The sequence below is a fragment of the Lingula anatina genome, chromosome 2 (genome assembly GCF_051362555.1).
Source record: "Lingula anatina isolate TDL-2025a chromosome 2, LinAna3.0, whole genome shotgun sequence".
NCBI lineage: Eukaryota > Metazoa > Brachiopoda > Lingulata > Lingulida > Lingulidae > Lingula > Lingula anatina.
In genome coordinates this window covers 47017618-47031944 of record NC_141768.1, presented here as the reverse complement: position 1 = coordinate 47031944, position 14327 = coordinate 47017618, and the positions used below count along the sequence as shown (strand labels likewise).

The following is a 14327-nucleotide window of genomic DNA, read 5'->3' as shown; positions in this document are numbered from 1 at the left end:
AAATTTGATTAGGGCTCCACGAAAAGGGTCCCTATGGTCTCTATATAAGATAATCATAAAGTGATTCCAAGGTATCAGAACGAGGTAAGCTTGTAGTATGGCTTTCGCTATTTCTTCTCCAAGTCAAAATAATTGTTATCATAATTATATTGAACATAAGGCAATTTTTATTGAACATGTGTTTTACATTACTTTTCGGCGACATAATGTGCATGACTCCCTTCAAACCCAGTCTTGACTATGCCTGCAATTGGAGCTGTGACGTCAGCTATAACGCCGTCAGACGTCGCTCTTGAACATAGACCGACAGTGTTACATGCCTCGACAGTGGCGATAAACTTCACTCCTGGTTTCAGGTCATTCTGCATACGGACTTCTGCAACCAAACCGCGATTTCCACATTAATGTATTAAATTTTTAAGACAGACGTATGTGGTATTTATCAATCACTCTTGCAGTAGTGAATAGAACTGATGTTTTGCTCGAGATGACATGCTTACCAGTACGATTATATTACTACGGTATACTTAAAACCTAAAAACTACACTGAGATTGCAATATGTATCAAAGGACCGTTTTCTTAAAATTATTCAGTCTTTCTCATGTTTGTATATTGACAAAAACTGTAATTTACCTGTGCGGTTCCCGATAATTGCAAAAGCTGGATCTTGGTCTTCTTCGTGCACGGATAGCTTGTATGACTGGATTCCAGAATGGGGGTCAATAAATCCACCCCAGTTAACAGATACGCTATCCAGTCTGTCCTGGTAATCTACATCTTCCTAAATGAAAATAAATGGCACGTTTATATATTGCCGGAAATATACCACTTACTGTAAATGAACCTTGAATGTATTCCGCAATAAATGTGAGAAGCAGCGTTAAGTTACTATTATAAAGACTGCCTCCATTTTTATTTATTTCGGTTGTTCATTGTGTCACTTTTTACTAATAGAAAAAACGCAATAACTAATGAATTCAACAAACTGCAAAAACCGTGTCTTTGAAAATTAAACTGACCCGTAAACCATCCCTTACAAATCCTGCTGCCGGAGGTGTGGAGTCATACAGGAATGGCGGCGCATGACATGTCTTATGCACGTTAGCCCCATTTGTAACCTACGGCAAGTGAAAGGAAAGAAATGCAGTTCAAAACATTGACACCAAATTTAAAGAAATAAAAGTAACTGTATCGATAAACTTAAACATTGAAAATCTTAACGATAAAGGGACCTTACGACCAACGGGAATTATATCAATATCCCACCTGAACTTGAACATAATACGTGTGGCCGTCCAGAAGTGGAAGGTCTTCAAGAAAGGCGGTAGTTGAGTGATAGGACGTGAAAGCCATGATGTCCTGTTGATGGGGACCTGAGCCTATCGCCAGTTCAACACGGGAAACGCCGCTCTCGTCGTCTTTGATACCATTCCAATGAACTTGCAAACTTGAACTTCCGGTTAAGGCAAAGTGTCTATGAGGAGAACCCACAAGGACTGTCCCGCAGTCAGGAGGTGTGGCGTCAACCATTATACCTTTGGAAGTCGCAAACGAACTCAGTCCAACATAGTCAGTCCCTGAAATAAAACAAGTATATGAAATTCGTTGGAAAGTTGATTTTACTCTATAATTTCTTTTCTTCAATTTTAATAATCAATACTGTTTTGTTATACCCTTGATAGTGAAGTAATGCACCATTCCGTTGACCAGGCTTATGTTGTTGACAATCACGTGTGTGGATGTCTGGACTTCCGTGTACCGAACAACGTCTTGAGCATAAGGAGTTGTGCCTAAAGAATAATAAGAAAAAAAAGGGTTTGCATTACTTTATCAATTTATGGATATAAAGGTATCTTACATTACTGAAGTACAAATACATGATCCCTTAATACAAACAGGCCAAGATTGCTGTAGCGGCAGAGTAGAGAGCAATGGCACCAACGTTTTTCGATAATTATATGAACTGCATTAGTCTGTTGCATAACGTGTTATTGTTCATACTCTAATTCGTCAAGTAATTCAAACTCTTTAGTTTCCATACAAAGTCTTACCAATGGCGTAGCTAAAGGACCTTATGCCTCCATTAACAGTGTTCCCCAATTCATCTTGGTCTACAAATCCCTGCCACGAGAGCGCAACCGTAGTTGAATCCAAGAGGTGTCCATTCATTGAGTTCAGAACAGACACGTGACCTGCGCTAGGTGGCGTCCTGTCGATATAGAAACCATTACTACACAGCCTTATCTCTGGAAGTGTCTCTGCAAAATGCTTTTCCCGCGCGATGACTTCTTCCTTTGCCACGGCACAGACAAAGTGTTTGTAGCCCTCATATAGTTCTACATTTACAAGACTTAGGATGTTCCCGTTTGTTGTTGTAGAATGGTGACACATTGGATCTGTCGCACAGTCATCTGGTATCTTAGGATGTCTGGTGACAAACCAGGATACCTTGGAATGTTGGGAGCCAACTAAAACAGCCCCTATATCAGATGGATGGCTTATGAAGTCGACGTCCAGGTTTAGAATTTCTCGAAGGACTGGTCCAACATTTGCTGCACGCAATGTACTCCCATATTTCTTTATGTCTTTCTGTCTGAGTTCAAGGACTGAAGGAACGTTTTCCGCCGTTGGTAGCTTGAATGGAGCAGTAATTGTGGACGACAAACCATTTTTGGCGTATCCTTGGAGGAGCACATACAACTGATGTCTATTGGGTAGTCCCAGTTCTAAAACCTGTCGATCCTAAATGCAAAAATTCAACGAATTTTAGAAAGATACGTGTACAACTGAATAGACGACTGTCAGCATGCAATTAGCCATCGTGTTCTAAATACGTATCACATGCAGTAACATGTATACCAATAAGTGAAAAACAACTTTGGTTTAAGGCAAATGATATTGTTTTGAAAATAATAAACGTAGGTTAATCTTACCTCCACAGAAGATGCATTAGACATCTTTACAAACCATTTGCAATCTGCTGGGGCGTGGTCAGTGTACGCTGATACTGTCCATCTGTAATGACTGACGACATACTTACTGCCGAAGAGGATAAAGCGTTCCCATTTGATATTTATATCCATCTCCAAACTGTTTGAAGAAGTCCGCTGACTAGAAGCATTCACGCTTAGTAACCCGACTAAAGGACACCTGTGGGAAATAATCACCCCGTCCGAACGAAACTCAGAAAGACATATAGCATGGAAACATCGACGCACTACAAAAAAGTAGCGGCGACCGACCTGAAGATCGAGATTAGAAAACGTATATTCAGACTGTAGTCCAGTGATTACAAAAGGGGTCACAAATGACATGGCGTCACACTCTTTTTCGTCATCGGTGCATTCAGCTTGGGCCACGGCACATTCAAAATGGAAGAGAGGTTTAGAGATCCCTTCATGAAAGTACCAATGGCCTGATAGTGCGTTCAGCGAAGTTTGAACCACCAGATCAACAGCACAATGTGAAATGGTATAGCCATGGATATAAACAGTCTTGTTTCCGTCATTCCGTATGACAAACGAAATATTTCTCGCCATAGGGAAAATTGTTACTGCAATTATCTGTCCAAAACCAGTACATGGCCAAATATCTGTTTTCTCAAAGCTGTAATCACTCGAGGAAGGGAAGATTAAATGTGGTATATCTGACTGGTGTATTGAAACGTTCAGCCATATGGTATAATGAGAACCAACATGAATAATGACCAAATCATGGAGTTCTTTGCTTTTTCCCGCTGCTATTATCAGTGACACTTCAGATGTGAACCGAGGCATCCTACACCTTGTACCATCAAATACCATCAATGGCTTGTACTCATTTGGATTGATAATAATAAATCCATCTGAAGATGCAGATACTGTACCGGCGGGTGTGCTGGCGTTCACGGTAAAGAAGAGTTTCGTGCCACGGGGCAGACCGGTTGTGTTCACACAGAACATCGTTTTATTGGCGATTGGAATGTCACGATACGTCATTAAATCTATTACCCCTGGTCGTTTCCCTATACCAACTGAGTAATGGACAGCGGTTTTATGGTGGTGAAAGCCTTGCCAGGCTGCACATACTGTCCTCGGAGAGAGGATGAAGTCTATGTCTTCCAGTGTATTGTTTGGATTGACATCATAGACACGCCCTACTACTGGCTTTAAGGCTGTTGGAAGTTGAATAGAGCTTGAGGCGACGACTCGCGAAAGACCAGCCGCGTTTGTAACTCTGACAAAAATGACAAAGTCAATTCCGAATTCGCGCTCATATTCTTGGAGTGTAGACATCTCTAGATCTTCGCAGAAGTGCGTAACATTAGAACAACTGCCTGTTACTGTCTTGAAGTGTTGTACAGCCTCTTCTTCATCATAAGTACCTACGATTGCAACTGGAAGTAAGCAATTACTAAGCATTCATATTTGCTAAACCCACGGAACTTGTTCTGGCATTAAATACAGTGATGACTTAACATGATGCCTTTGTAATAAATTTCCTCAGCAGTGATAAGTTGCCATGTGTTTACGTTTACTTATTTGTGAGTTTTAGAAAACTAACGTACATGTAGGTTGAGGTCCAAACAAATCACCAAACTTACCAACTGCTATTTCTATTGTTGCTCCCTCTCCTTCCACTAATTGATCAATACTCCAAATAATCACGACACTGCTGTCAACAATACCAATGATCGGCTTCCCAACAAACGTCGGTGGAGATTCGTGCAAACGAATAGGCCCAAGTGATGCGGTGTTTGATAAACCTGCTTTATTTGTTGCTTTGATCACAAGGAAGAATCTTGACGTATCCCCAAGTCCAGAATGTGTCCGTTTGAAATAGGTGTGGTTGTGAGTGGAATGAAACCCTACAATGTCTGGATTTAAAATATTTCCATCGTTGGACGATATACCGACTTCAAATCCATGTATCTGACTTTCTTTATCATACGCTTCCCACAGCAAATTAACGGCGTCAGTTGGTAAAGCGATCTCAAAGGAAATATTTTGAGTTTCCGAGCACATTGTCTTTAATTCTGTGTAGTTGTGAATGGTCATATTTTTCACTTCTTTTTCTGGAAAGATGGACACGGGAACACCTTGCAAACACCTTTCAATACATTCTGGTGCTCTTCCCAAGAGCTTGCTCTTTGTTAAGTTATATGTAAGTAGCCAAATTGTGTCCCCGTCACATACTAAAGTATTGCGAATGCGTCCACTTGGTAATCGAACATTGTAGATTTCTGGTGGGGATGTGTCTATTACAATGCCATCAGAGCAGGCAACTTCTGAAGGTTCCATCGCATTGTTTAATGCTATAACTGAGAAAACGTAATGACCCGGTTGTGGTGCAAGAAATGAGGCCGATGCTAGGGTGGTCAATTTAGTCTCATTTCCTGGCTGACTTTTCAGAAGTTGCTCTTTGGAAAGACACTGTGGTGATATTGCCACCTTATACGTCGCTATATCACTTTCGTGGTCATAGAAACCATACCAATGCCCGTGTATGGTTAAATCAGTTTGAAAATCTCTGTCTTTTCCGGATGGACCGTCAAGGACTGTGCCTACCATTGGAGGCGACTCGTCCACGTGTACAACCAATGTGTCTGTGGTCACAAGCATGGCGTTATTAATTACTTCGATAGTAAAATGGTACTTGCGATTATGCTGCCCTATGTGCGTCTTATCAGCTACAAGGGAGTGAAGCCCAATGGTGTAGTTGCAGAATTCACATGGACCGACGGCTGGACAGTAATGGCAGTTTGGATCGGGGTGTTCACCCTGAAGTAAATAGATATGCTGTGTATTGTAATTTAACATCTACAAAAGGCTAGTCTTTCTGCAGTGTGTGCATTAGATACGTTACAATAAAGTCAAATGCCCTACGCAAAACATTGTATAAAACATGTTTAGCCCGTGCAAATCATGCCTTAAGTCACTAATACGTGAAAACCCTTTATCTTACCTTATAGGGAAAGACACTCTCGGACCCATTTCCAATGTCACTACTGTACCGCTCCGTGCCCAGTTTCCATTTGACAGTGTACAGTCCACTTTCTGGATCCTTGGCGTTGAACTGGAGTGTCATTTTGGAGAGATCTGTCCCGCTGTGAACATAGAGCTGCTTATGACCGTCTCTAACCAACCACATGTTAGAAATCTCTGGTTCCGAGCTGTCAATGTAGACTGTGACATTGTCCACCAGCGTATTGTTCATTATATCTATAGCTTTTATGAAGATGGTGTAACTTTCGCCATCTTTGGGACTGATCTCAGACAGATTCAGTGACTGATCTTGAAAGTTCGGGACGTTTTGAAACGCCGATGCAGGTGTAGGCGAAGGTAGTTGTCGTTGAAATGAGTACTGGAAGTTGACGATGCCGTGAATATTCACTGAACCGGTAATGGGAAGATCACCGGTGATTTGATCATACGCAACAGAATTGTTCGTGTTATTCCGTATGGGTCGTAACTGGTTGTGATGGAAGTGATGAGTATTATGAAAATGATCTTCCCATTTTAGCTGGATCGGAATATGGTTGCCTTGCCACAGGTATTTGGCACCTGAATTGGCTGATGTCAGTGTAAAGGGTTTGTGCTCGTTGACTTCCACTCGTGAAGAGTTGTCATACAGCACAAAACGACGCGCTTGATTCACATTTCCGGCAATGTCCTTAACGGTCAGTAAGAGAGCATACAACTCCGGTTGATCAGTGAGTTCAATATCAATAGTTGTATTTGTTGTCACGTATTTGAGAGTACTTTCGTGCTTTACCATTAACATGTCATTGCCACCGTCGGCAACCTTATGTACGTGGATTTCGTAGTGTTCTATGCCAGATGCTTGGTCTTGAACAGATGTAGACGGATCCGACCAGCCTTCAAATGACAAAGACAGTCGACCATTTCTGGTAATGCGCTGGGGAACGTGCAAAGGCGCCCATATACACGTCTCATTAGCCGAGCAATGTAAAGGAGCAACTGAGTCAAATTTCATGCATACTACATGAGATGCAGTAGTATCGTTGTAATAAATTCTAGTAGAAAGAGCCTTATTATTCAGGGCGTCAAATGGTACAAAATAACCCCCGCCCTTTGCCTCAAACTGTGCGCAAAACCTGAAATGTACGAAATAACGGAATGCCCATGTACATTTACATTACATTATTTTCCATTTTTTTTATTTTTCATTTCTGACCAGTATGTACTTACTGTTGATTAAAGGAGGGGAAACTACAGATGAGCTGGCTGTTTACAATATATACTATCAGGAAAAGAGATAAATATTATTGGGTTGGCATTCCCGGACACCAACACAATAAAATAGTAACAAGACCCAGCATCACATAACCAGAACCATCGCAACAGACCCCAATGGTTTATAATGTTCAAGATCACAAAAGAGGATGCATCAATTTTACTGCTGGCCAACTCAGTGGATTGAAAAGAAAGATAAACCCGTTATGAGTATCAAAAGTAGGACATAATGGCAAAAATATGCAGTTAATGGAACCAAAATGAATTACATTTGGGAAGTGAGTTGGATAATGTGAATGAAGCTTCAAAGATGTGCAAATATCCAGAGTGGGCCATTGCTAAAGTGATAAACAGTGTTCTGTCTGAAAATTGTTTATAGATTTGCTAAAAGAAGTATAAATTAATAAATATGGAAGGTCACTAAACACACTAAGCGGTCAATTTTATGTCGTCAGTAAAAACCATGTCTTTGTTCTTTTGGGACAATTTATACCTTCTAATCAATGAGACGGACTCTATTACCCGTATTAAGGCTAATTTGACCTTGACGTTTTTGAAGGGATTGACTTGATGGCTTAGCAGTTCCCACTTTTGCTCTTCTGCAGTACGTTTGATAGTACCAGACAAGGCCACGAGAGAGTAGAATTATCAATCTGACTGCTTTTATCGGCTGGGCCCCGTAACTCGAAAGCGTCGCGTATTGCGAATAGCGTTATCACATAGAGGCCACATTGTATATGGGACGAATATGGGCGAGTTATGGAATCGAGACGCTTGCGCAATCGATGCTTTCGAGGTACGGGGCCCTGGTCTCTTCGGTCTAATCACCACGAAAGGAAAAAAGTTCTAGTCGAAATATTCGAATCATGGCATAGTGGCCAGGAATATGAAGTTAGCAGACTACAAAGTAAGTGCTTTTGAACATCTGGGGTTTATAACACTCTAAACATTTTACCCTCCCATAATGGCAAAGCAATTTCATTTCTTAGTGAATTTTCCGGCCAGACCTTCAGTACCACTCCTAGCTTTCATCTGCGTTGTTTATGTTCAAGATCACAAAAGAGGATGCATCGATTTTACTGCTGGCCAACTCAGCGAATTCAAAAGAAAAATAAACCTCTTATGAGTATCAAAAGCAGGACATAATGGCAAACATATGCAGTTAATGGCACCAAAATGAATAACTGCACTTTGGGATATTTGGGGTTAGTAACACTCCCAATATTCTCATTCGCAAAAATGGAAATGCATGCTTATTTTAAGCATATTTGCAGGCTTTTGTTTAATTAGACCTAAGGGACTAAGGGTCTCTTAACAGATTCACTCGGAGAAACCGGGGCACAAGATTTCGCGGGAAATTTGGACAAAGACTCATCATGGTATAACAGGGGAGTTAAGGAGGCAATTTACTATAGTACATCCCTGCCCACAACCCAAGCCTGAACCGTGACGGGGATAGACACCAAATGTCACACTCGTGGTAGCATTATTATCAAGACATTAGTGAATATTGCTCAGTCTCTTAATAACACGCGCTGAGGAAGGTCACGGAGTGACCAAAAGCCTTGAGATTTAATTTAGTGTAAAAAAGAAAATGCATATTCACTAATGGACCACTGGTGAAATTGTGTACGATATTTTCTCGCAAAGTTAATAATGTATTATATTATAATATATTGCCATCTCCAAGTGTTCCTGACGTAAAATATTTCATAATTTCCTGTGCTGCTTTGAAACAGAGGGCGTAATTTACTTACCTTTCGCCATTGTGCAGAGGAGGCAGAGAGAATGATGAAAGTATGTGCTTGCACGAAACTAAATCACTGTAGGGAGATGATCGACTGAAGTTGTGAGTGCACATATCAGCTGTCACATTGGTCGTGCCGTGGTAAACAAACGAAGCCGGTGCTAAAAATATACTAAAAACCATAATTCCCTTTCTTATTCTTGAATTACCATATTACATACCCAGACCGGTAGCCCATAAAGGTATACACATATTAGTTAGAGAAAGGTGCACATCGATGTATAAAATATGCAATTTAAAGCCCGTATTATTTACGGAGGTATGCTTAACTAGTTAGAAGTAACTACAAGAACAATTTTAGAGAACCATTCATCATAAATTTTAAATGCAAGTGTTGAAAATATTATAAGAAACTAAAATACCCAATCGAGCGGTTCCTAAAGTAACTGAAGCCGAAGTAACGCCGAAGTGGTATTCCTGTATCCTGAGTGGCTTATCTGGTATTCCAGTTATTTTGAAATTGAAGCTGAATGTAAAGCTCAGTGAGACTGGTTGGAAATTGATATAGGCGCCCTGAACGTTTTGACATTCTCTCGATACATTATCTGGTACAGTTGAGTTGGCCATTTGACCATCTTGTGACGTAATCCCGATGTCACATGTAGTCAAGTGAGGCTTTTTTGAACCTGCAACTGAGATTAAACAAAATACTTCAACCAACTGCGTCTAGTTAAACAGTGATATATATATATATGTGCACGCGAAAGCCTATTTAGTGCATTAATTATGGTTACCCAGTATGATCATTTTAAGTAGGTAGGTAATAATTACTAATGGACAAAAATCCTGAAGAACATGAGTTTTATCCGATACCTATAACTGTTGTCCGTACATACATGTGCATATTCAAACCAGGCACGGTCATAACTTACTGTCGCACTGTCCTTTCCGACCGGTGAATCCATCAACACAGGTACACCCACGTGAATAAAGCCCATCTGTGCAATTCCCTGGCCAGCAGTGGTATTGTTTCCAAGAACAGGTTGCTGATCAGATAAAACGCATAGAGTTATTGACCTGGCGCATTGTTGTACGTTGGGCTAAGATAAGCTTAAGCACGTTTTGAACGGGGTTGAAATGACGTTGTGTTTAACTTTGAAATCATCACCCTTACCTAAACATTCTCTGGATGTTCCCGCAGGCCAAAATACAGAGGTTGTAATGTTTCTACCTTGGTCTGAACACTTGGCGCACCCAGAATCAAAGACATTGATGCTTGTGCATGTTTCACTCACACAGTGGGGTATCAGTGAGCAATCTAAAATGACATATATACAGACTCCAATCAAAACATGTGCAACAGTGTTACCTAGCATACGTAATGTGCACATTTCAGTAAAACAGGCAGATTGAGAGAAATTCAAGAGACTACAGAACGTTAGTTCTGGAATATGGACACTCGTTTTTGTATCGAAGGCCACTTGTAAAAAATTAAATATATGGTATCTATTGGCGGTTCGTAAAAATGTACCGTAAGCTCGTTGCGATTTAAAGTCCGGTGCGACTTTGTTATACACCCAATATAGCAATGGTACAGAAAGGTAAGCAAACAAAAAATAAATTTAATACACAGCGTTTTCAATTTGGGAAAAGTTGACTGGTTCTTAAATCATTTTTCTTGAATATTTGACCGTACTTAACATATAATTTAACAGGGTCCGTAAAAGGCACTGATTTATGTTATCACTAAGGGCTGAAATAAGATATGTGCATTCTTGTATACATGTATGTTTTTCGATAAAAAGTCAAAATCGATGAAAACCAGAAATACAGGAAATTTGGCACGTATGGGGTAAATCTCCGCCATCAGTATGCTTACAAACAAACCCAAATATACAAATACTCTATTATGAACATAAGGATTTTCATCAGAAACCGGTCTTTTTACCAAACGAAGTCACACAGCATTTTTTTAAACGCATTGGCAGTTATAGTGTGAAATATCAGATGTGAAGGACAGCGACGATGACGACATGGCCAGACAAAGATATATACATGTGTACCGACACATACAGTGTCTGTATATTAAAAGTGTACCAGTAATAAATAAAGTGAAAAAAACAAATGTGTAAAACTGACACATTTTTAGACAATAGTGCACAACGGTGTGAAATCTGAACCTTAAAACATTGTGATATCTACATCCAGTTATATCAGCTTTAATTCGGCAAAGTCTAAAATATTGTTTCAATATTTGTAGAAATGGGTTCATTATTTCATGTTTTTGATTATAAAGTCATTTTTTATTTTCAATTTGATGTATCTGATATAGGAGATTTCTCAGTATCAAATAATTAACTGTCAACGGGTTTTATAAAATATTTTTCTGACTTAGGACACTGAACAAAATACAACTGATTTTTGAAGACGTTCTCATAAAAACAAATCTTATTTATGTAGCCAAATGTTCACAAGCACAACGAAGCTCTGTTTTTGCTCCAAATTAGGTAAGCTAAGTCCATAAGACTGAACATTGTCATTTATTAATGACGAAAACCAATAAGATACAAAGTTACAAAACTGGGGAGATAATCAAACATCCCCCAAACTATACAAGTGCCATAATATAAAAATGATAAAGTATGTTAATGAGTGTAACCAGGATTAATTAAGAAAGATATGAAAAATCGCAACAGCTATAGGAGCAAAAAGTTGCAGTGTAGCTGCTAAAACTGCGGGCAAATATCTCCGCAGCTACAAAGCTGAATGACTCCTCACTGATGCAGCTCGACAGAACTAATCCCCAAAACATCTTTCATAAAATATAAATGTGTGTGCCTAATACACAGCAGCTAAGACATTCCTTAACCCTAGACATCTGTTATCACCTTGAATTGGTCAACTACTTAAGGTCAAAATGTGCAGACACAAGACCCAAACTATGACTAATTTCCTATAAACAAAAAGTTGATGTATTACCAAAGAGTTAATACCACCACTAAAACAAACCATTTGCTACATAAATACAATTAAATATCTTAATTGCAGTATTTTCACTTACTTGCAACGCAGGTTGAATTAAGTTTCCTCCAGCTGGGGCAACATACCTGGGCCGTGTATGACTTCCTTCGCGTAACCCATCGATTATAGTATTCCACTTTTGCTCTAAATAAATAAATATTATAAGATTTTGATCTTATTTTTATTTTATTATTAAAATGATAAAAAAACGCTGCAGTCCGATTATATGCAGATATACATATATTCGTATATTTTCCAATTAAGTGCCATTTCACGAGAAGGGTGGAGATTCACAAATTCAGCCCATTTCTGTGTTTGATAAATGTTACAAACTTTGCAGCAAAGAAAGCACTCTAAAAAATCTGGGCCCGGTTTTATAAAGGACATTTAGCACTAACCACCGGTTAAATCCAGCATTTAACTTAAACGACGTTTAATCGGGTTTCGTTTAGCACTAACCAATAGTGAAATCTTCTTAACGGTTGGTTAAATTTATACGCTCGACAATAAATTCCTTAAACGCCGGATAAAAATGGCATACCTGCTGCGGTTTGCCATAAATCCTCGCAGATATATACCTTCTAGACTGAGGAGAGACAGAAATTTCAGTACAGATTTATTTGATTTTGATGGAGCAACTGAGCAAGAACTCATTGAAAGATTTAGATTCAGTAGAAAATCGATACTGTATTTAGAAATCTTACTTCAAAACCAACTAGCTCCAGAGACGGAAAGGAATCATTCTTTCAAGGAAACTAGTTTCATTTTGAATATTTTTATGATATTATTATTATTATTATTTATTTATTTATTTATTTATTTATTTACCATTATTATTATTATTATTATTATTATTATTATTATTATTATTATTAGTAGTAGTAGTAGTAGTAGTAGTAGTATTATTACATTATTAGTTTTTTTTTTTTTTTGAAAATAAGTACTTATACTTTGGCAATCTAAATCATCTCTTTGTTTTCTCAGATATTCTTGGCATTGCCAAAGTACATTAAAGAAAAGCAGAGACACAAATGAACAATGGCTTAATTATGGGTATTTTATTTTTTTACAGAAGCCCATTGCATTCTGGGAAATTTTATTTCCAAATATGATCTGGATAAGTTGTTCATGACAACTTAACACTGATTAAAAAAATTAAACGTCCGTGAACTAACCGGCTGTTTAAACGCTGTTTATAAAACACAATTTTAACCGCCGTTTAGTTAACCAGTGTTTGGAGAATTTATCCACTGGTTAGGCTTATCCACTGGTTAGTGCTTAAGGTCCTTTATAAAACCGGGCCCTGGATTTTTATGAAAAAAACAGATATTGCCATCTGTACTTTGGGGGCCATGACTACATCAAACGTGGTAACGAAAGTTATGCACGTTTGTGTATTTTTTAAATATTTTTTACATTTCAACTTCAGTTTTTTCTTAGGGTCCTTACGAAGACCTTTTGGATGATTTGTAATAAAAAGCATTATGTTGTATAGTAACGAACTTAACCCATTAACGAAAACATACACAGAAATATTAAGGTCTAAATGTAACATTCACCAATTGGTAAATTTCACCTAGGTGTTTCACGTAAGGTGTTTGTTTTAATCAAATATATACACTAATATCAAATAGTTTATACCCTTTTGAAAATTATTCTCATATAGGACATTAAAGGAGAGTGACACTGGCCAAGTCGGGGCCAAATCAGTGTTTATACCCCCGGTACAGTGGTCGGAATAATATTGTTTCCATTGTACACCGGTGTAACAACGTTCGAATTGTTTTAATCCCTATCTTGTGAATAGAAGGGGGCGGACAAACAATGGAGGGCCGTATAAATCCCTTCAAAATTCGAACGCACAAACACAATAGCTTAGGTGGAATAACACAATACTTAATACGAGTGAACCCCATGACGCCGGTTTCTGTGGCCCAGCGCGAGCGTGACAATACGCTGTAACTAGGTGTAATTAACAGCAGGATACATCAGCCAGAAGGTCCCTATTGTTTGTTGCGGCGATAGGATTATAGCTTGAAGAGGCTAAACCCATGCTAAGGCGTGCCACGCGAAGCGAACTGTCCTTTTGTTCACTAGTTTGGCACGCGCAGCTGGTTTTTGGTGTTGCTAACAAACTGCTAGTTAAATTTGTTATCAGTTATTTCATCCTATATGAAATTTCCGCAGTCAAAAATTGAACTAATTATTGTTTGTTTGGTTGTAATGCATGAGCGTCAGCATCAATCTGTCTCAAAAAATTCCTATTGCATTAATTTATAAATGTTTAATTTATTTATGTACTTACGTTTTAATTTGAAATATC

At 38.8% G+C, this 14327-nt stretch overlaps 1 protein-coding gene across 2 annotated transcripts in view; it reads right to left on the bottom strand.

The window, feature by feature from the left end:
• The window catches only part of LOC106155675 (uncharacterized), a 29383-nt gene that overhangs the window by 5523 nt on the left and 9533 nt on the right, over window positions 1-14327 (bottom strand). The window contains exons 3-16 of one of the 2 annotated variants that reach the window (XM_087004910.1): window positions 12045-12148; window positions 10158-10301; window positions 9916-10029; window positions 9406-9675; window positions 8994-9144; window positions 5945-7097; window positions 4584-5760; window positions 2935-4376; window positions 2053-2743; window positions 1675-1791; window positions 1268-1578; window positions 1021-1119; window positions 635-782; window positions 193-376 (exon numbers count right to left, since the gene is read on the bottom strand). In XM_087004910.1, the coding sequence (XP_086861036.1) occupies window positions 193-376; window positions 635-782; window positions 1021-1119; window positions 1268-1578; window positions 1675-1791; window positions 2053-2743; window positions 2935-4376; window positions 4584-5760; window positions 5945-7097; window positions 8994-9144; window positions 9406-9675; window positions 9916-10029; window positions 10158-10301; window positions 12045-12148 (6105 nt within the window). The remainder of the gene's footprint in view (window positions 1-192; window positions 377-634; window positions 783-1020; window positions 1120-1267; window positions 1579-1674; window positions 1792-2052; window positions 2744-2934; window positions 4377-4583; window positions 5761-5944; window positions 7098-8993; window positions 9145-9405; window positions 9676-9915; window positions 10030-10157; window positions 10302-12044; window positions 12149-14327) is intronic. The other variant, XM_013530609.3, reaches the window with a different exon arrangement.